The sequence below is a fragment of the Pezoporus wallicus genome, unplaced genomic scaffold (genome assembly GCF_028554395.1).
Source record: "Pezoporus wallicus isolate ANWC-B61680 ecotype Strahan unplaced genomic scaffold, APGP_CSIRO_Pwel_v1 contig_6814, whole genome shotgun sequence".
Classification (NCBI taxonomy): Eukaryota; Metazoa; Chordata; class Aves; order Psittaciformes; family Psittacidae; genus Pezoporus; species Pezoporus wallicus.
In genome coordinates, this window is record NW_026639755.1 from 2,943,050 (window position 1) to 2,967,011 (window position 23,962).

The 23,962-nt window shown below is 39.0% G+C and overlaps 1 protein-coding gene across 6 annotated transcripts in view; it reads right to left on the minus strand.

The window, feature by feature from the left end:
* Positions 1 to 23,962, minus strand: part of EPHA6 (EPH receptor A6) — a 467,936-nt gene that overhangs the window by 104,435 nt on the left and 339,539 nt on the right. For 4 of the 6 annotated variants that reach the window (XM_057415932.1, XM_057415930.1, XM_057415933.1 and 1 more), the window contains 5 exons: positions 16,634 to 16,681; positions 16,048 to 16,210; positions 8,032 to 8,140; positions 4,241 to 4,311; positions 714 to 839 (listed from right to left, as the gene is read on the minus strand). In XM_057415932.1, the coding sequence (XP_057271915.1) occupies positions 714 to 839; positions 4,241 to 4,311; positions 8,032 to 8,140; positions 16,048 to 16,210; positions 16,634 to 16,681 (517 nt within the window). The remainder of the gene's footprint in view (positions 1 to 713; positions 840 to 4,240; positions 4,312 to 8,031; positions 8,141 to 16,047; positions 16,211 to 16,633; positions 16,682 to 23,962) is intronic. The other 2 variants (XM_057415936.1, XM_057415931.1) reach the window with 1 other exon arrangement.

Genomic DNA, 23,962 nt, shown 5'->3' on the forward strand with positions numbered 1-23,962 from the left:
ACTCAAAGACAAATAGGATGTGAGAGTGGATCCTGCTGCTATTTTTCTCATTCATCTTGCTTCCCAGCTCCATGTCACCTTGCATACTGTCTACACCTTCTCATCAGATCTTCCACTTTTCCCTCTCTGACAATGATCCTTCTCTGCACAGCTACGGTAAAAGCTACAGGAAAGCCTATCCCAAGCCAGACTCTTCTTTTCCCCCTTGTACTCCTCCTATTTTCTATTTGAGAATATTTCTTTCTTAGTCTTTTAAATTCTTATCTTAATAAGATTACAGAAACAGATTCTGTTTCCCCAGAAACAGATTCTGCTCCCAGAAACAGATTCTGACCTGATCTCCCCCTCAGTGACAGAGAATACGTGACTATGGCAAATGTTGAGTGATGGTGCTTCGAGTACATTTGGAACAAAGCAAAAAAACCTCCAAACCAGCAAAACAAACAAACAAACCACCCCCCAAACTCAATCCTACCACCAAAAGGTTGATAAAGCCTTAAAAAAGGGGTAAACCTATTGCTTTGGAGAATCGACCTCTCCAGAACTCCTTAATTGAATATACCCACATTCGGAACAGTAGCCAAAACCAATACCTCGTGTACACCACCTGAGACTGAACTGCTGCTATCAGAGAAATACTTGCATTATCCTGGTGACTGGAAAAAAGCAGCCTTTCCATGCCTAGACATTTTTTAAAGTGGGTATACTTTTACCTGCCCCAATGACTCGCTCAATACGAATTCTTGAAGGATCTATTTCCTTTGCAAACTCATGGACAGCAAGAGATGGGTCTTCATACGTGTCTGGATCAATATATGTTTTGATGCCTGGAAAACGTACTGCAAAAAAGAGAGAATACTCGGAATCAAAAATTCTTTTCCATTCATGCACTGTAACAATATGGTTTTGTTTTTTGGTTGACTAGACAATTGAAAGGATTGGAAATAATACATTAAATCTTCCACATTTAAAGCTCCAGAACCCAACAGAAGAGGTTAATTACCAAAAATTACCAATGCTTGCTACTAATTTCACAGAAACCAACTGCAGAATGAACAAATTTTCCCTATTTGCTGTCAGCACTAAAGCCTTCGAAGATTGACCGATCACAGACTTGAACATTTCCTCTTATCTTTCAAGTAGCTTTTTGAGATGAGGCTTCTGAGACACTGAAGAGCTGAGCGTTACAACTCCCTAGACAGAAGAGAAGGCTCTGCCAACCCAACACTAGCAAAAGCATTCAAAAGTACTGATTGAAACTGTAAGAAAGGTCCTGCTGAACGCTGCTCAAACCTCCTGAGATGTTGGGGGTGACTGAAAGCATGGATACTTCTTTAGGCTTCCTGCAGTGCATTGTTACATCAAGCATCCTTTCAGCCAGTGTTAGTGTAAAGAATGGAGGAAATACAGGCACTGGGTTGTCTGAGGTACTTATACCTCTAGCTACTGTCATGTTTGTTAGCTACATGGGTCCTAGACTTTATCCTGTCCCACAGGAACAGTAACTCAAAGGCCTTTAGAAAGCTCAGTCTTTGGTGTTCAACTGATAAGACAGTGTCAAATTCTTATGCTGTTTTGTCACTCTCCCAGCTGAACACAAGCATGTCCTGAAGCATAGCATTTCAGCCAGGAAAATTAAGAGGATAATAAAGTTTTTGGAAACTTCTCTAAGGAAAAATAACAGCCCTGGCTAAGTTTAAAGGAAAACACCATTTTGGGTAAGAAACTACTGGTTTTGTTGTTGTTGCTGTTGCTGATGTAAGCATTTCCTTTCCAAATACTATTTAGTGTTTTACTTCTAAGAGGCTCCTTGGCGTCTCTGCACTTAGCTCACATCCTTAGAATGCTTCAAGTACAGCTGGTAAATCTGGAAAATGAAGCAAGTCATGAGAGGAAATACGAGCTCTGAGTTGGTCACTTGGAAAGGTGTCTACAGGGACACCAAGTGAGGGCTCAAAAAATGGAATAAAACAGATCATCAAGACTAACAGTGATTATTGCCAAAGCAGTTTATATTCCCCTTTGCTGCTCCTTGGGCAATTTAGGCAATCTGTCCTTTACTTTGAAAACAGTGCTTTCTAATTCACTCCTTTCATTTATGGGTGGACGGCTGAACAATCCTTTTGCCAAACAGGTCCAATTTTTGAGATCCTTTTCTACGATGATGGGTCCTGGAGGACTGTGCTGTGTTGTTCTCTTCTGATTAGTTGGAACAACCAGAGAGCCAGATGCAAGACGAGAACAACAATATCCCAATCCATTTAGAAGGCTTAGATAATTTCTTGGAGATGGCCATGGCAGTAGTGGGTTGCTGCCAGACTGCTTTGGCAGTCTCCAGCATGCCATCATTTTCTGGCATGGCTAATATCCCTTGTGCTCTTGAGTACAGCATGTCCAAGAACTTAGTTGTTTTGTTGGACTATCTGGATGGGATTTACTTTAAGGTGCTGCCATGAGGCGATTAAGTTCTGGAAAACTTTCAATCCATTAACAGAAGTTGATGTAGATAATGCATAAACTTATCAGCGTAAGAGAAGGGTATGGCAGCTGGGTCCAGAGAACCTCTTAAAAGCATTAAGTACCTCTCAGCCTTCTTCTTCTTATCACCTAGTAGCCAAGTCTAAAGCAGCTCATTATCTGATGAGTCTAAATGCATTAGGTGAAGAACACATGTTCAGGACACATGAGCGTGACTGGGCTAAGTCGTGTGCAAAAGCCATTTAGACCACTGTCTATAGGGTGCACACACCACACAGAGAGGACACCAGACATCACGGGATGTCGGATTACCAGCAAGATCACAGATCCCTTTCTAACTACCTTCAAAGACTTTGTTTCCTGAAATCTTCCTGACTCACACCAAGCTCCCAAGGGAGAGAGGAAGGATGAACAGGAGATGGCTTTCTCTGCACACAGCAGAAGCACAGGATGTAAAGCGTGGACATGACAAACTTGCAAACAGGAGCATGTGATGCTAACCGGTGCAGAGGATTTTTTTTCTTCAAACAGCTTCACTCAGCCTAGGAGAGGTCACCCTTATACTGATCCCAGCAGAGACTGTGCAGCTCCACATACTGTTTTAAGCTCAGATGCTGGATACCAAGTCTGTAGGTAGTCAGCAGTCAAAGACTGCTGCTAGCATGAAGGAGGTAATTCTTATGGAGGTGCTGAGTGCTCGGTGTGAAAGAGGGACTATTGTTGGCAATACAGTCTTAGCTGCTGGGGTAAATCACGGTAATTCTCCTTTATCCTTGGTTCTGTGGTGCACATACATGCGCACAGACTTCCCCCCTCAAGTCTGACGCTGAAATAACTGCAAATGAATGAGAAGCCTCTGGGATGAAGCTGCATGTCAATATGAAATACAGTCATCATTTACCTTGGCCTGAAAGACACAGAGTGGGGCTTTTCTCAAACTCAGTCACTGTCTCAGAGGCATATATCAAACACTCCAACAGGAAGGTTTTCTCATCTTTCCTTTCTGACCATATTTGGAAACAAAAGACAAACAAATCTTCAAGGAAGTATCCTTTATGAAGAAGCGTGTCCTTTTCCTTGACAGAAAGAGCCATGTGGCTGGATATAATCGTGCCATCTGAAAAAAGACTGCTTTGGGTGACTTAGCTTCTGTCCTCAACATAGTATTTCCAAGCACGTTACAAAAAATGAGAAAAATTACAAAAAATAAATAGCCTTTGTATAATATCCTTTGAATAAATCAATACTTTAAATAGCTACCCTAACATAAACCAGCAAGACTAATGATTTAAACTAAGTAGCTACACTAAACTATATAAAATCAATATACTGCCCATGAGAGATTGCAGGACTTTCTCTAACTGTACTCATCAGTGAGCAAGAACGTAAGGGAAGACAACCCATGCCACTTTTTATTTCTTGTGTGGCTGGAAAAGTAGACCCCTCAAGACAAAGAGAATTGGATACAAATAAGGCACTAAGTCACCAAGAAGGGATTTTTGAGGCGGAAATTCAAGATGCCCCAGACCTGCTGAGTATTCAAAGAAATTCACCTGAATAACTGATAAATATTATTAGCAGAATACCTAAAAGCCTTATTAACGAGTGAATTTAGTGAAATTGTTCAAGAGGATGTAGAAATAAAAACACCCTTGTGATGCACATAACAAGGAACTATTCAAATGGTCAGATTAAACCACCGAGGACTGAACATGCTGAATCTAAAATATGATATAATGCAACATAGTGTTGAAGTACTTACAATGTCCATTCTGCAAATGAGCCCTTCTTTTCTCTTCAGATTTCATTTTGGCCTTTATGTACCACTGGCATCTTTTAAGAAAAACAAGTGAGATTTTAATTAAAATATTTGTCATGCATAAAACAAATACATATTAAGTTTTATCTGCACTTTTATGAAAGCCAAAATCTTTAATTTAAATTTAAATTTAGTTAGGAACCTACAGAGAGAAACATGCATGAAGAACTACAAACAGATTAGATACAAATAAATCATGGTTGAATGATTAGTATGAAAATGACTACTAAGGTTCATGTTTGATGCAATACTTCATTTCCAAGTTTGACTCCTCCAAAGAATCCTTACAGCTTAATAAATTAGTACTTCCCTGCATTCTTGTTTGGATACATTGGTTCATGCTAATTAAATCTTATCCCATTAGCTTTCATATTCAGTGGGTCAAAAAAGCTCACGGTTTCTTTGTAAGATAACAGTTTCCATGATTTTAACATTTTTCATAGAAAAAAACAAAATATTTGTTCACATCAGCACCACTTTTATTTTTTCCCCTTATTTTTTTTCCCCTTAATAGCTCTGTGCAGTCAGAGCCAGACACTGACTTTTTACTTCTGGTAAGATAGCAGCTAACCTGCAAGATAAACAATACATAGCCTGCTATGTGAATATGATGATTTAGCATATGCCTGTCTGATTGCTGCAAATCCTTGGCAAACAACACAAAACTCTGGATATTCATGAATTGTTAGCAGCCTTACCTGACAATGCAAGGCTATGCTGGAGAAAGCTGACACATGGCAAGCTTTCAGGTTCCCTGCAATAACATCTCCTCCAGCCTGAACGCTGCCTACCTGCAGGACTGTGAATGCTAATTTAGAGAAACACATGCTAGGAGAAACTGTTTCAATCAAATAAAACTGAAGTATTTGCTCTTGGTCTTAAAGCTCTTTCTCAGGCACTGAACAGCCTAAGTAGTATGATTTAGAGTGAAAACTTTTGGTCTAAGAGCTAGGCTAAGGGCTACTGGGGCACTGACCCCAGTAGTGAACAGCAGTGTGTGTAGATATGTGCTTTGGTGTACAGATGTTCAGTTCCAAGACCAGCTTGAACAAAATGACTGGGCTCTGTGTCATTACTAGCTTTATAAAATAAAATAAACTATAATTATATATATTATATCCAGCAAAATACTAACAATCAAGATACTAGAAATACGTGAAAACACCGCTTCAACACTTCATTTAAACATTGAAACAGCATAGGAACACTCAAATTCATTCATTGCTACAAATGATGATGAACACCTTAAGGGCAGAAACTTCTGAAGCTGTCATGGCTATGCACCCTTAGGGGAGGGAAGCAGCAACCGGTGGATTCTCAGCTTCTGTGGAAATCTTTAAATTGTACACCAGTTGCTGGGATCACTAAGCACGCCAATTCCACTTTTAGGACCTGCACAACTGGTCTGTAGAGTGCCAACTGCCAAGAACACTCAACACAAGCTCTTACACTTAAACTGTCTGCCCAAGAGAACAACCAAAGAAAGGCTTTAACCCTCCAATCCTCTTAAATGAGCATGTGGCCCAAATGTTTGACTACAGAAGCCAGCGAGTAATCACAAGCAGAGGAGTCATCCAGCTCCAGCTCCCCATTCCCTCTTAGTGCTGGATACAGAAAATCAGAGAGGAATAATTTCTGTAATGATTATAATAAATCACACTGAGCTTTAACATCCCATTTCCCAGAATTTAGCCAGGACTCCCCTCTCACTTCATATCCTGTCCCTTGAAGTCTCTGTCACTTCCATTTTTCTCTCTGCAATTGACAGCCATGCTTCCTGCTTGCTCTTGGATAATCACTCAGCAAAGTGCCGAAGCAGGTGCTCATTGAACCCAGCCTCTCCACTATGAATAGACTCATCAGCAACCCTAGGACTCCATAGCTCGTCAAATTGTTAATTCGAAACAGAATTCTAAGTGAAGCAGAGCACATCTGTAGGGTACCGCTCCCGTTTTTTTCGTGCAGAAATTTACCTCCAGTCCTAGAGTAAATTGAGTATTTATTCAAAATTTTCTTGTTCTGTCTTCTGTGGAATACACTCTTAAGCAGCACTTCAAAATGAATTCTTATCTTAATCACTGAAATGGTCCCACTGAGTAAGATGTTAGAAAGCTAAGGGTATCTGAGGGGGGGCTACAAGGATGCTGGGGAGGGACTCTTCATTAGGGACTGTAGTGACAGGACAAGGGGCAACGGGTTAAAACTTAAGCAAGGGAAGTTTAGATGGATATAAGGAGGAAGTTCTTTACTGTAAGGGTGGTGAGGCACTGGAATGGTCTGCCCAGGGAAGTTGTGAATGCTCCATCCCTGACGGTGTCCAAGGCCAGGTTGGACAGAGCCTTGGGTGCCATGGTTTAGTGTGAGGTGTCCCTGCCATGGCAGGGGGGCTGGAACTGGATGATCTTAAGGTCCTTTCCAACCCTAACTATTCTATGGTTCTATGGAATCTCTGATATCCTTAACATCAGCAAATAAGAGGAATAAACACTGAAAGAAACCCACTGACATATTTTTCAGTCCTGAGTTTAGTGATTTTTTCCCTAAAAGAAGCATTTGATTTCTTTCAGGATGCCACGTAGGGATTTCCCCCCCAGGTTACGTTCTAAGAAAAGTTTGTCTCCACACATACACTCCCTACAGAGCCTACTGCAGGAGCTGAGTATGACTCCTATGCACAAAGGCCCATAATCTCTACAAGGGATCAGTCTGGTTTTAGGTTTTCTTGATCCATGGCAGGACTGTGGTGCCACTGATGCTTAACAGAGGAGACAGAGACATAATGTCTTTGTCCTTTCAAATTCTGCTTTGCTTTCTGATTATAAGCAGGTGAAGTCCTCATACCACATGTGAAACACCTGGAGGCTCAATGGAAAAGGAGATAAGACATCCTGGAAGCATTTATGCCTATGGTAATCTGAGTCCCAGCAAGGACTGATGGCCTCTACATGTGGTTTTTAGCATGTCCAATTAGAATTTGTGAGTTCCCTTAAAGCCTTCAGTGTTTAATTGAGCGTGGCATTTGACCACATAAATCAAATGCTTTCTCATCCAGTCTGCATAAGGTCATTATCTGATCCTGATCAACACATCAGCTGAAGAAAGGTGGACAATCAGCACTTTGCTAAAAGAATTGTAAGTATAAGAACCGGGGTCATTATAAAAAATAATCATTTTCCAGGTTGGTGAACTCCCCCGCCAGTGCCACAGTACTGCTGTAAAGCAGATGTAATTGAGATGTCTTCAATCCAATTTAAGAAAAGCCAAAAACCCAGCAATTTGGGACCTCCAGGAAACTATTTTCTGTTCACCAGTGACAGCACAGGCAGTAGAATCATTCTAGCGTTTTGAAGGAAAATTTTCCTTAGTTTACCTTCATTACATAATTCCTGTATTTTATCTTAATAGTTGCAAAAATGTGCTTACAAAACATATACATAATCGTGCAGGTACTGCATTTTTCAATTCTTGCTCTGCAGGCAAGAGGTCCAGAAACTTGCTTTAAAAATTGCCAATTTTCTGATTTCACAAAAGTGCTTAGCTCCTCAAACTGGGTTCTTATGAAAAACAACACTCACAATAGAACTGTGGGCATGAGCAGTGCTGAACCAAGGGGACATTCACCCTGGTATGTCTGACCCTATTTAAACACTGGAAATGTGTAACTGCTATTCTTAAATTCTCTGTTTTGGGTGACTCTGACCCTGACTAAACAAGAACACTGCAGTGTTAATTACCTTCCAGTGATGAGGAAGAACAAAGTGAGGATGACCAGCAGAGTGAATCCACCAACAGCCGCAGTGGCAATTACAAGTATCTGTCCCTGCTCCGCAGCCATATCAGAAGCTGAAAGGAAGCACAAAAAGGTTAAATCCAGGGTTCTTACAGAATGGGTGGTACCATTTCACTGGTCAAATGTTGCAATTACTCTGTAATAGTTTCCTTGTTGCTTAGCAAGGATATCAGGTGTGAATGTGCAAAAAGCCATAATCCATGTCCCAGCTACGATGGGGGGGGGGGGAGATGAGGTATTATGAGCTGGTATTATCAGACACGTGCAGTTTGCTGAAGTTTGAATATGATGGGATTTTGGACACAAAACTAGACATTTTTGGGTTGTTTTGGTTTGGTGTTTTTTTTAGCTTTATCTAGCTTAATCCTGCATCTCATTCAGAACTTTGCATCATCCAACTGTCCCAGTGAAGTCAGCAGCAGTGCTATGTATGTAAGAGATATTAAGCTGGGTTTAGGAGAAAACAGGAAAAAGCACACTCAATGTGTAGCCTCACACACTTCTCTGTATGTCTGGCGTTTAGTGTGGCTGTCACAAATTGTATACAGTTTTACCTACAGCCTGCTCTGGTGGACTGTTTTCTTATACCTTGTATTTTTATCTCTGCTTTTTGTAGAATATTTGGGAGTTAAAAAAGTTCACCTGAAATTATCCTGTCTCCAGACACTTGCTCTTCCTATGAATTTATTGTGAATACTATTAAATCTTTACAGAGACAAAGTACTCATAGTCCGGTTGGTCCTCACTGTCCAAATACTACGTGAGCAGAAAAAGAATAAGGCTCAGTTTTTTCTCTATCTCCTGTCTTGTGAATCCAGTTTTATTTCTTTAACTCAGTTACACGTGAACATTTTCAGCACATACCATTCACTTAATCCCAGCTTTCTGTTCCCATAAGAAACATAACATTGTTCTGACAGGAGAATACATAATTCTGTTCAATGACCTCTGACAAGAGTGGTAAATGTAGAAAGGAATAATTTTTGATTTATCAAGAATGCAACCTTTATTTTGTAAATGTCAAAACTGCGCTATAAGCAAAATCTTCAGCTTTCTTTAGGTACCGGATGATTAAAGCTTAGGGAAATCACGTAGAAAGCCTAGAAAGCTCAGCAGGCTGCATTCTCTCGCTTCGCAGTTGATACAACGCACACTTTGCTGCCCAAAGCCTCATAAAATGAATAACATTTGGCTTCTGAATAATATTTGTGAATGGTTTAGAAATCAGCCCTGTAAACTGTGTGCAAAGGTTGTAAAGTAAATAAAAACAATAGCAGTTTATGTCAAATTTTCAGCAAAACCAACTTGTTAGTTTTCTGCCATTAGGGTTTTGCCCATATAATTTAATGGCAGTAGAGGCACAAGGAGTAAATTACAAAGCATTCAGTATATGTGGCCATAAGCTCTCCATAGACAAGTTACATACATACATCTTCCAATAAAATGGTGTAGCAAATACTGAATAGCTAATCTCCAAAATGGTATCTAGTAATATTATGGGAGTGGACTCTAGCTCTGCATTGTGTTATGCTTCACAGGGTCAGATTTATGTGGAAAAGTGCAACGTGACAAGTATCATACCACACAAGTGGCAATGCAGATAATAACAGGCTCTCCAAATCACAGGCTGAATACTATTTTCAGACTAGAGGGGGTTGTGCTAAACGTTGCAAAGATTGTTAAAGCCAGGCACAGTTTGAAGTTGTAAATGCAGGAGGAGGTTTTAGATGAGTCTTCCTTTTTTTTTCCTCTAATAGGAAGATGATGTGTGCTAAAATAGTGAAGTCAGCCAGAGAAAAGCGATCCATGAGCTCAGATAAATTAGCTGTGGTTTTCTTCAGCAGGCATTCATTGGCAAGGACACAACCCAGGGTTTTTCTTCATGAGAATTAAAGGTGCAAATGCGGGCACTGATTCCATAGTCCAAAGAAGGACACTGCTGCTATCAAGATGAAGAAAGTCATACGCCCTGGATCATTTCTGCTGAATGGAGCTGATATTTTGTGGTGTTCTAGCTAAACCAGAATGCAATATATCAGTTTAATAGCATATTTTCTATTAGGAACCAGACTGAAATACATGAAGGGGAGAAATTCCAGACTTAGTTCTTTCTACCTCTAAGCAATATGATTTTTAGCTGAGATTGCACATACTTAAAAAGTGGTCATCCTGTTTCTCTCGTTTGTATTTTGCAGAAGGGCCAGAGTCCAATACATTAGGGTTTTTTTTTCAAGTAGCCAAATCACTATAAGGGGCTTTCAAGCCTGAAACTTCCCAATGAGCTTTATTTACTTGTCAGATAAAAATGTTGAATGACAAACAAATATAACTGGAAAATGTGGATTTGTTAAAACCTGACAGAGAGGCAGGTAAGGGAAAAGGATGGGAATACTTATTTTTGCTTGAAGTGATCCTTACAGAAATCAATAAAGGCACAGTGCAGTGAACAGCACATATATAAGCACACGTGTACGCACATACACAGACTCCTCACATGCAGGTAAAAGGTTTCATAAAACACTATCTAGACAGTGAGAAGACAGTAATCAGGGACACTCACTAATTAATTTTTTTTTTTACATAATTTTGCCATTCTAAATTGAATTCAGCATGTCCCTCCATCTCTCTGTTCTCATTTCTTCAGTCTTCTCTTAAGGTAAAGGTCAAGCTGTGAACAAGGGCTTTAACGTGCATTGTGTCTGCTGTGCATGTTCTTGAACCTTTCCTGCTTTTTCCTCCCTCATTTTTTCCTCTCTATCAGCTGTGCATATTGGTATATGACCATGTGTTTCTCCTCAAGACTATTCTTGGTTACACAAGACAGAAAAACTCAGTTTAAAAACCAATTACAATAGGTTGCAAAGCCATTCAAGTTTTTGCAACCTTATTTCGTCTGTGTTTGTGTGTCAGAGTGCTGCATTTAATCATAGAAGTACATAACATTTTTCACAGAATCTCATTAGTTAAACAACAAGACCAGAATTCATATAACTAAAATCAGTATTTTGTTGTCTCTACAGGAATATGTAAACCAATAGCAGTGCTAAGACACTTCTGGGAGCTTCCCCTATCTAACTGGGCTGGCTGTTTTGTCTGGTACTGCGTTTCATTCTCTCTGCCTGTCTGCTCAGGAAGTTCATTTTGACAAAAACATACTTTAAATTGAGTAGCACAAGACAGTGAAAAGGGGGGATTTATTTCTTACCCCAGAAGATGATTAGATAGTACTCTACAAAGTTTGGGTGTTTAAACTCTAAACAGCAGCAACTGGTGTGATTAGTCAGGTGATTTGGCTTTAAAATGACCACCCATCATACACGTACTGAGAAATGTGTTATCCAGATAAACTCTTCACTCCCACTACTCTTTGTGCTTAACTCAGGTTATACACCCAAAATGACATGTAAAGTGTCTAACTACATTGCTCCAGCTTCCATGCTTAACACCATGCCCAGAAACCCCTTCTGCATCCAGCCTGGCACCAGTTTTATCCCCACCTACTCTGTACACTCACATCCAATCCCAGTTCCTCCCTGGGTTCTTCACCCATCTGTGGAGAGTAGCTGCACCTTCCCTCCTCTGTGGGCTGAACACAAATATCTCGAGGTTTCTTCATGTCCACACTGGGCAGACTGGAAGAAATGGTGCAGACATTTTTGTCACAGTGTGAGAGGATGAAAGAGAATCTTCCAGCTCTGTTCTCCTTTCTTTTCTGCAAAATCTTTTAAAAGGTTGCGTATTTGGTATAAAAGGGCTGGAAGCTCTAAGGACAGCTCACTTCTGTCTCTTAGCTACATCCTTTAGTTATTTCAATTTGACATCTATCAGGCAGCAGACCTTCCAGCAGAGTGAAAGATAAAAAAATGACAGAAAGACAGCTGGACAGATAATGGTGAGCAGATGTAAGATAGGTAAGTGTAGATCGCGAGAACTGGAGTTCTAATAGACAGGAACTGGATGTCAGATGGATTTACAAGCCATTGCAAACATCAGTGCTTAAGAAGAAGAAGAAAGAAAAGTACAGAGTCTAATTGGGGTAACCTTTACATTTTCAGGAGTGCTGCAGTTCCTGCGCTCCAGTGAGCTGATGGGCTCCAGTCTAAGAGGGAATGCTTTCGGGCACATACACTAGAGAAATCAGATAGGCCAAAGCCAAATTTGAAGAACAAATAGCTGCAAATATAAAATACAGTAAGGAAATACTTCAAGATTACAGTGAGACATCCTGAACTATCCAGTGCTGACTACTACTGAATGAACAGTAGGACGAGGCAGACATGGGGAGAGATCCAGCAAGACAGTTTCTAAATACGAGATATGTGCTATCGCACTTGTTTGTTTCAACTGGAAATTTGATTTATTCTTAACAAAGCATCAAATATTCTAACAACAACAAAAGTCCATTTCACATTGGTAAGTCAATGTATTTCTAAAAATCCTAGGGACAGCTTCTATCCTAGGGAGGACCAGAGTTTTTTGTAGTGACTCAAACAGCTGGTATTACCGATACATAAAAGCAGGATCTATGAGTGAAGTTATGCTTCAATTTATAGCCACAACAGTGGTACGTGTGCATGTACTGGAGCGTACGAAACAGTCAGCTTTGCTGGAAGTGTTTTGCCTGTAACGTGATGAAACAGGGAGAGACTGAATAAAATGGGAATAAAACGGTCAAAAGCAATGGTTACTATGCTTTGCAAAAGTACTGCATTTCCCAGCAGCAGCCTCAGCTTTTATCCTATATAACAGACAGTGTTTCAACCAGTAAACTGGAGGAGGCAGGACAGCACTGTCCTGTCAAGAACAGCAAGTGTGAGGATATTAATATGTACATTGCACAGTTGATGAGACATTAATTTTTACAACTTGACTATCACTTTAAAGAAAAATCCTATTTTTGGATTGCTTGCTTTACCTCTATTTATTAACAAATCATGTCAATATTCAGGCGGGGTAAACGGAATAACCTTGGTGGTTCATCTTGTCCTGGAATCCTTCTCTAGATGCTAAGACTGTAACATGTACAACTGGTAGAGAGCTGAAGGATGTTACAAGCTACTGTGCCTGAGAAGGATTTTATCAAACACATGACCTGAAATACTTATTTGTAACTTTTGAGACTGTTGGTAGACAAATTATCTGTTGTTAACACAGCCTTTTAAAGGACTGCATTCTTCCCAGCCTTCTCATGAGAACGTTAACTTTAGCTGACAACAAATAAATTAAAATCTGGCTAACTGAAAGACCACAAAAAGCAACTGCAAATGGGGAATTTTCACCAAGTAACTTGTTTCTAATGGGTAGGGATGGGGGGAGCTGCAACAGCTGCCTTGGTCTAATACTGTTTGGTATCTTTCAGAATACTTGAGAATATGTATTAAAAAATCAGAACATTTTCAGCTGAGCTGCATATGCCAGAGTAGTACATGATGAAGACAGATTCCCACACAGCTCGACTTGAACTCATTTGTAAGATAGATTCATGCCAGCAAGGGCAAATTAACATTTACATGTACTGATACAACTATGCAGTCCATGTCTCAACACATTCCCCCCCAATTCTTTCATCTAAATGTAGGTCAGTAGCTTAGAATACAATGGTATTGATAAAAACTTTGCTATGCTCTAGTTATTCAGCTGTGTAAGACAATGCTTTAGTTCAGGCAGCAAATGTTTAGAATTGTAAGTAAAAGCAAACTGAATTATAAGAAGGAAAGCAGTGTCAGGTCAGTTTATGGCATCATAAGCAGATTTAGTTTTCCAGTTTAATTCAGTATCAGGTTCAGCTCTGGTGTTATTCTTCTCTTCAAAAAGGACAGTAGAATTTTAGACAGCTACAAAATAATCGATGTTTGGAAGACAGGTTGGAGTTTTTTTTAGAGTGTGAGAGCATTTATATCACTTTGGGGAAAGATAAGAGAGTTCTTTAAAATGGCATGAACACATTTAGATGAGAAGGAGATTTCCGATAGTAACTTTTTAATTTGGCAGAAATGGATCACAAAGTACAAGATAAAAAAAACTCAGGCTAGAAATAAGGTGAAATTTTTTGATTATGAGGCTTAAGCACTGGCACTATCTATCTACCTATAAATACGCTGAGCTCCCCATTACTGGGAGACTATTTGTACATGGTAGATGTTGCATTTCAATCTCTTGTCATTAGCTAACTGAAAAAGTTACGGTTACAGACATTTGGCCCATGTTACGAAAGGGGTGCAAATGAATGATCAGAATCACCTTCACGTTGTGTTAAATTTTAGAATAGGGCAATTTTCAACATATTGCTGTAAGAAAGTGAGATATTTGGAGAGTAACAAGGCATCATTTGACTGGTCACTGAGTACTGCTTCCATCTGAAATAAGTAGTACTTACCAGCAGGCACTTTGCCATATTTTTTTCCCTTTGAAATCTAAAGCAATAGTGTATAAATATTTGGATAAGACCACAGTCATTTGAACTATCATTTAATTAAATTGAAGTCTTTACCTAGCTCCAGGTACCATTTCAAAATGCAGCAGAATTTCTCTTGGCCTCCATTTCAACTGATCATAAACAAAACCTCTTCTGTCTGCATTTCCTTTCAATCACACGATTTATAACAAATCACATACCTTTAGTCAGGCACAAGCTTAAGCAATAGATGTTGGTAAGCAGCAAATATGCAATATGTATTTATGTTTCACTAGCAAGATTCGTACTGAGTGCTTAGAAGTAATAGAAGCATTAAATGTTTAAGAGTGTTGTGAGCTCAGGCTCACCATGCAGCCCAAGAGCCTGTTGCATTAATGCAATTGAGAAGGAGATATGGGGTTGGCAAGGAAGGGGTGGAATCTCACTCCCAGAAGATATTTCTATCAGCAGTGTTAATGAAAGAAATGTCACTGGAACCACAGTCTTCCTGATTTAAATTGGTAAGTCACATTTTACAAACATAGGCTCATAGAGGTTTAAGTACCCTTTACTTTTGACTAGTTATGTGCCTGGGTACCTAGTATTTAGTGCATCAGAAGATGCAGACATGATCTACTTGAATTCTTGAAAGCACCCAAGTGCTCCACTCCTATACAAACCAATTGGCTTCAGTACCCAGAAAATTGTTAAGTGTACAATTAGGCACTAAGTGCTTGGAAATCTATCCCTCAAACGTTAAGGAGCAATGAAAATAGAACGCAAACTCATGGGTGCTCTTGGAAACAGATAGTTCTGAGTCCATCTGTTAGCTTAAGCAAGTTGAGTTGTAAAACACTAATGAAAAACATGATAGAAAAAAATGGTCAATTAAAACAATTTCATTCATGGGTGTTTTATTGTCGTATCTACTACACTAATTTTACCTGAAATGCTTGTAGATACCTTGTTTGCAGTTTCTTTGAACATGGAGGGCAATTATATGACGAATATAATAAAACTGTTTAGAGCACAAACATAATCCACAGCATCAAACCTTTTTGATTATTATGTAGGAATATGTAGGCTTTTTGCTTTTTACTGGTAAATTTAGTAGGCTTATTGATTGATGGAAATGCATTTTTTGGTTTGTTTTTTTTTTTTTATTTTTTGATTTAATTTGTCGATTCTGGGAGCACTCATAACCACAGAAAAAAAGAGTTCATTGCTGTGTTCTGGGAGCCTGCATGAAGCTGGTAGACTACGGATACTTCTAGATGTCAAAAGGAAGGCCTTAAGCAATAGAATCACAGAATACCTCAAGTTGGAAGGGACCCATAAGGACACATGGCAGAAGAAAAGATTCCTTCAGCTGCAGGGTTGGGCTAAAATGTCTATTGTTAGGAATTGTGAGGCTGAAGCCTACTTGTTTTTGTCATAGAGTAGCAGTGATTTTGTGATAAGCAAATGGTATAGATCCAGCCATTCAAACTCCCAAATGTCTCGACGTTTCAGTAACAGATGCTACTCCTATTGTATGTGATTTTTTTTTCCTTCAGTGAAACTTACTTTCATCTCCAGTTTCAAATTCAAACTTCTGGCTATAGCCGCTGTATCCTGTTGCCGTCCTGACTCTGATATGAAATATATACTTGGTGGCTGGCTTGAGACCTGTGATGATAACACTTGGAGCCTTGGACCTTGTGGAGGAATAGCTGAGCTGCTCATGCTCCTGAGGGACAAAAGAGGGGAGAAATGATATCAAGTTGAGTTGTACAAATTTTGCAAAAAATGATATAACAGAAGCTTCATATTCTTCTCATGAATGTAAAATGTGTTTATAAAAGGAGGTGTAGGCATGGATTTTTGTGCTTTGATTTTGCGCTGTAGTCATAATGCATGATATGGCCTTGACTTAGATTTCATCTTTTTGGCTTTGATCTTGCATATAAACATCACATCACATCTTTGTGACTTGGGTTAGTAATTACACTGTAGTCAAAACAACATGGAATTAGTACAAGACTACATTTAGAGATAATGGCAGCTAGAATGGTAGCTAATTATTTTTGCACAATGGACAAACTAGGAGGTCAGTAAATACTAGTAAGCTGTAAAGTAAAGATGTTGGAGTATTCAAATACCCGCTACTCACTTCTACCCGCAGGTAGTGCCAAAATGCCGGCGCTATCCGTGGGTAGACCTGTGGGTAAAAGAAAATAAAAATTAACTTTTTCTTTAAAGTCTGTAAACTTCTAGAATGAGTCGACTGCATCACTGCTGTTGAACTTGGCTTCTCTTTCCATGTAGCTGTAATGCAGTTGCACATGAAATTCCCTTTCACACTCTATAAGGTGAAACACTCTCTGCAGAAGTCCCCTGCTAATCTCCTAGCAGTTGGTCCTGAGCATCTGCTGAGAACTCGGTAAAGAAATTCCTGACTCAGATCACCGAGAATTATGGTGTAGAGATCACTGGGAATTACCACTGCAGATACCTGCCGTAGTATGGAGCCCAGCCGCATCAATTGATGTGAACAAACTAAGTGCTGCTTTGCTAGACAGGTTGTTGGTGATACTTTTACAAGAAGGGATGACTCAGAACAGAGAGTTTATTCCCTGTCATTAATTACTGTCACTTGAGAAATCAGTAATCTGCAATATTTTATATGGTGCCTTAAGGCTAGCTCTACTTCACTGCAGCAGGATTTGTCTCCAAACTGACAAATGAACAGAAATGTCCTCGGCATATGCTTAACAATCCAACTGTGATATCCATAGGGCACCATATACATTTGTTATACCATACTGTAATATTAAGATTACATATACATTATTCAAAGGGTGCTTTCAGGCTGTTAAAAAAGAAACAATCTGGTTCACAGAAAACATAGAACCGGGAGAAGAACAGGTTTCAGTTAGACTCTATTGGGCTCAACCTCTTCTGAGCAACATACATACATATTTTTTTCCCTAAGTTTTTTTTGGACAGACAGTTACTGAGTATAATTTCTTATTGTAGTTGGTCAAATATAATGACCGTGACAAAGATTGTGATGGTAACATTTAATCAACAAAATGGGTCCTTCCATCTGTGCGAGCAGGCTGTGGCTAACAGCATTTTCCTGAGGGGCTGCCATCTCTGCATGTCCTTCTGGGCACTGGAAGTATTTTGGTCACCTCCAAGGGTTGTCTGGCTTGCTGCCCTCACCACATGCCTGCAGCTGCCTGCAGGAGGCCCTGAGGGGTCCCATCTCTGTGTTCTCCTGCCTCCTTCCTTCTTTCCTTTCTGCAGCCTCTTATGCCATCCATCACAGTCAAAATGGTGTCTAGGGGTCCACAACCATAAAACTTGTACTTCTGTCATATGGAAAAAGTGGTAGGATTTGTAACTGCAAGTGAAATGAGGGGAAAGGAATGTGCCACCTTGGTGTATTTGAGAACAAAAAGCTTCAGAAGCCTGTAGCTAAGGAGAAAGGTGCTCAAACTCGAGACAAAATGATTAATAGCTGGAAACTTCACATTGTTTAATGTGAATGTTTCACACAGAGACATCAGCCTTTCTGGACTGGATTCATACATAATACAATTCTCCAAAGAGTGGATGTTTTGCCATTACACCCTTTTCATTACAGTTTCAAGATCTGAAGCTACCCAGCAAGCCAAAGCTTTCCACAGAGAGATGCAATTTGAGGTAGATGGGGGTGGCTCTCAAGGTTGGCCCATGATCATTCCCAGGAAAGCTAAAGATGGTCTTAGGATAAAACAATACAATTTTAGGCTGCAGAGGAGTATGGGATGCTTTGTCTTATCCTTGTCACAAATAATATACACTTTTGCATGGAATCTGGGTTCAAAAAGTGAATTTTAAACTGCAGGACTTAGATGTAGCTCATTGATGTTAGTGTGTGCTTTCACCAGACTCTGATTTTATGATGTGGCAAAATTTACACATCTATCAGCCCTCCTGCCATGCACCCTATTTTCCACTGGAAGGAAGCATGATTCTGTGGGCTAGAAGGAGCTACAGTATGCTCTGTCACAGATCTCCAATGTGGACAGTGATGGGACCATGGGAAACATCAAAGACTTCATATACAAAGGAAAAGTACAACAAATGCTCTGATCCTTCATTTTAGTATCAGAGCAGCATTTGTGATCTTAAGATGACACAGCACTCGCAAGAAGCAGTTTTGAGAACACAGGGGCTGAGGATGTAAACATAAGTTAAAGGAGTCTATCTAATATATTCATATAACTACTAGTCAGATTCTGATAAGAGTAACTTCATAAGGACTCTTCTATAGCCTACTGCAAACTTATCTTGGTGAAAACCTGTAATTAAAACAGAAATATAATCCAAAAAATAAGTGAAGCCAATGTTATTACACAACACAACAGAAACCCTATGAATAGCTATTGAAGCTAAACAGAATTATATCATAACTTTGAAAATGCTGTCTCTATTTCTATGGAAATTGTATTTTTCTTATTGTTTGTGTGATTCTTGTCACTGGATTCAGTCTGATTATGAGAGAGACAATGTCCACAAATCTGTGACAGTTTGGTCTATGCATGAACATGAATACCTTTCAGAATCAAACTCTTTTCTTGCAGCCACCTCTGCGTTAGTATCTGAATCTGTATGCATCCTAATTTTATACCTGGCTCTATAGTCAAGACATTTTTTCATATCCTAAGAAATAGACTGAATGGAGGTTGCAGTGGTGCATATGGTCTAAGAGAAGACAAACTGATTTAATGGAGTAGCAGGATCAGAGTATAAAAATAAGGAAAAGCCGCCTTCTTTTGCAATGCACCAGACTAGCTGCATCTGTCCTATCAGCATACACTGTAATGAAACATTTCCACTGTATGACATCATCAGATTAAATGATAGTTCATCACTCACTGAAATCAGCTACTTTATTAATGAAGTCATATTAATTCATTCAGATGTCACATTATCATGATGAGCATTACAATTTTTCTCATACACTCAAAAGAAAGCGGTTTCCTTCTGTCGATACTAACACTTGCACACTAATACATGCACCTCCAACTGCCACACCTATGGGAACATGCTGCTCTCTAATTTTATTCCCACCTTACTTCAGAGGGAAACAGCACAAAATTGAAGACTGTGAACATAAATGAAATAACATATTGATAAAGATTAACCGAAACGTGAAGACCTTTCATCAGTTCATACTCATATGGCAATCAAAGAGCTTACATCCTGATGCTACAGGTGAGAAAAAGTATATATGGCTAAAAATGGTCAGGGAAAAAAAAAAAAATAAAAGCTGAAATACAGATTTTGCTTACAGTGCACGAATAACCTTTAAAGGATTAATTTTACCAGTAAAGCACTGATAAAAATCCAGGCACTTTCAGGCATACAGGATTTGTCACTGTTAATATTTGAGTGCGAATGAGAAACATGGATCTCAATGAAATCTCATCAGTTCTTATTTTAGCAACTGAAAAGATAACTGAATATAATTTTCTAACATTTAGGATATATAATGGGAACTCCAAGAACTACCACTCTGTGTCTAGCTTATATTATGAATGACAACCAAACTGTTCAGTTTATTGAGTCCCATGAGTAACTGAAAAGCTTTCTTAAGTGTTGAGCTTTCAAAGGCTTCTGCCAGCTGAAAACATACTTACTGTGTACCTACACCTTCCAAGTGTGTATGTACAGAAAGAATCCAAGGATACAGTATCTGATTTTACTATCAACTGCTTGAAAATATATTTTCTAGTTTATATCCATTGTCCTCTGACATGAAAATTCTGTACTTAAGCCATAAAATATCGCTTAGCCTTTTCAGAGCATATCACTTAACAGAAAAATACTAATAGAGATTCAATCTATATACCACAGGGACCAGGTCTTTCTCCTGTGCACTAAAGCACGATGCATAAGCTGAATAAGTACCACACTAACGTAAAAAAGATTTGGAGGTCCATGATTCAGACATTATCAATGTTTAAACAGAAGCAGCAACTATAAAAAAGAATCTTCTATGAGATCATTTGGTCACATTTCTCCTCTTTCCTTGATACATCAGTTGGAAGGATATACACAGTGTGACACACAGAGGAAGCACCATTACTTTAAAGGAAAGACCACGATTCTGGAAGACAGGAATTCTTTTTAATCATAGCTCTGATCTATCGTGAAATGAAATCTCCAACACCTTCCCTACTTTTCTCATGGAATATATATGGTGGCACCTAATTACCTTCCCAGTCACCTGAACTTTAATGCTTTGATACACATTAGAAAAAGACAGTAGGTAATTATAAGGTATAATCAATATGTGATTAATCAGTCCAAGTAGAATCTATTAAAGACAAATAACAGCTAACCGTGTTTGTACTTACTGTCTCTGTTTTCCAAGGAAAACACAGCCCCTCACAGCTCCAGTTTACAGAAACCGCCTTTGATTTATATTGCCTATATTCCTTTCACAACTAATTTGTCCCCAATAATTCTCAAAAATTGTTTTCTTTCTCCACAATAAAGTATTTCCATAATACGGTTTCTGAATGCCTATTGCCCCTAGTCAGATCTCTCTTCTCATCTTACATAGATTCTTGTAGATGAATTGTAATTACATCAAAATCAGTAAAATGAACTACACCTGGGAAAACCAGTCTGTCTTTGAAAGCCTCCCTCTGTCTTTACCAATTTTGTGCCTGATTTTTTCTTAGGTGATTATTTTGACCTAGGGCGTATCAATTAACATGAATGACAGCAATAATATTTAGCAGGTATTAGAGAAAACAGTCACTGGTTCAAAAACATCCTTCTAACATAAATTACTTTCTAATTACAGTATGTTCAACAGCATTATGTAAATTCTCATTGCAACAGAGTGATACGAAAAACTACAGTAATACAAATACTAGTGGAAGATACTATTCATACTCTTGTGAAAACACTTCCTAAGAATCTTGTAGCTTTAGTTTCCAGCTGACCAACAAACTTAAAGTAAATTTAGAAAAGTGATTTTAAACAGCTGAGGACCAACAGGAACTAAGATGAAAACGGTGACAGGAAAAAGTAGGGCCACACAGAAAACTGCTGGTGGCTCTCGTAATTGCTTCAGAGAAGAAACCTGCAGCATTTTAAGGCATCAGCCACTTTAGGTTGTAATCTTCTCCCTTCCCTTCTTGACCTCCATTGTGATTAATCTGAGATGCAACAGTTTGGGGACTGCAGTGCTGCTTTACCCATTTGGCCATTCAATATTTTATGTTTTGATTGCCTGCCAGTCAGCTCATCATTTTCTCCATATATAAAGTGAAGCTGTCAACAAGAAAAGGGGAAGGACAGATAACCAATCATCAAGAAAACATGGAAAGGTCTAAACCCAGCCAAACCTCAATTTAATTGGATTATATACCTGGGAAGGCAGAAATGAGTTAATGTGAGGTAAACCATGAAAAAAAGAAAGTTAAATGAGGAGTGATGATGACAGGGTGACTCTAAATGAGTGGTCACATTCTTGCCAGCACGAGGTGAGAGGCAGGCAGAGCGAAAGCTGTGCGGTTAACACGGCAGACCAAATGGGAGCACCGAGCGTGAGAGCAGCAGATAGGACTCTGCTGATTGTATTGACAAGGAGATTAAACTGAAAGGAATAACAACAGGTCTGTGCCTTAAGTTGGTGATGGAACAGGGTGCAATGCAGAATATAATAAAGGGAGCTGGGGAACATGACTTGACCTATCAGATAAGCGCAGATATTAAATTCCACCTTACTAGCAGCTATAAGCTACTCTGATAAAATTTGTTAATTAAAAATATTTACCAGTGAAAACCTCTGCAGAGGATTTCCAGGAGCCTTGCTAACTTAAGCACATAAAAACGCAGCCTCTCCACTTGCCCCTGAAGATTTTTCTTATTTTGTCACTCATTTTATTTTTCTTTTCCCCTGCAGCATCTTTTTCAGTTGGAAAAAAGCAAGGCACTACCGCGAGCATGAATTAGCCCACTCATGGCAAAAATCAACTCAAGTAGCACTTACAAGTTTTGCTGGCATCTTTGCACAGCAAAGCACAGTTTCTTCTCAAGATACCTGACACTAAGGTGTATTTCAAAACGAGATCACAGATTTGCTGACAAACACAACTCATCAGGAAACAGATGCAATCCTGCAAAATGTAAAGATTGAAGCCTTCTGTAATTTTATGTGAAACAAGCCCAAAGTACTAGGTACACACAGCCAGTGGGCTAATTCCCAACTCATTCCTTTGGTATATGGGAGTCATAGTCCAAATTTCTGAATTAGGTCTTGTACATACTATTGTAGACGAGACTCCATATGAGCGGTACAGGTTCCTTCTCCCCACACTCACCTTTAACACTCCCCCAGAGTCCAGCAATGTGCACATTAGTGGGTTTCTGAATTAACTAAATTTGCTTCATTATGTTTTACAGCTCAAGGACTTTCTTCCATGAATTCACTTATTTTTGATCCAAATTTGCTTGTGGCTTCCAAACCGTTGCTAGGTAACACATTTAATTTAAAAAAATAATAAAAAAAATTATTTAATTTAATTACAGAAATTATTTATTTTAAAAATACTGTTTGGTTTTGTTTATTTTTTTTGTTGTGAATAATCATGAATATCCATTTGTTCAGTCAAACTCAGCGCATCTCTGTACATCATAGGAACAGTACTTCTAGTTACAGACAGGAAGTAGGTCACTGGATAATGAAATTTTAAAATTGAAAATGCAAGACCCTGTATGAAAGATAACAAAAAAGGGACAACTCCTGTGATGTAAAAAAAACTGCAATGCAAAATCCACAGTCCAAACACCTGGAGTTCTCTAAATTGCTGAGACATATGACAGGGCAAGTTTCTCATGCCTAACATTATCAGCATTGGTAAAATCACAGCTGTACACACAAAACTGCTGCTCCGTCATGGCAGAACCCAAAATGGTCATTCCCCTATTTCACCTTGAAGTGTGAAGACATAAGGAAGCATCTTACAACTGAAGTGGAATTTCAATACAAGAGCAATGATCCAATTTTTCACAAGACTTCTACAGCGATGTTGACTTGTTACAATATAATTGGTACAGCACTGAGTCAGGTATAAAAAACCCAGCTCTAATGGTGCTGGTGACAAAAACTGCCTAATTTCACTTCTTTTAAAAATGTATTTCATCCTTTCAGGGGTGTTAGGACAGGTAAAGTAACTGGGCTTATTTTAAGATTGGTCAGAACCCAGGCTGAATCTTCTAGATAAGAAGATTCTTGTATTCTTAGAAGAGCAGACTAATGTACACATGTATTAGTGGATATTTCCTACCTGGCAAATAAAGAAAAGATCCTTATTGATATACAGGAGTTAGGAAACAAGCCATACTTAGAGCAAAAATATTCCTAGTTGTTTACTTGGCTTATGGATGCACATAAGAGAGCTATCAGCTGTGGTTCAGTGATATTAATAAA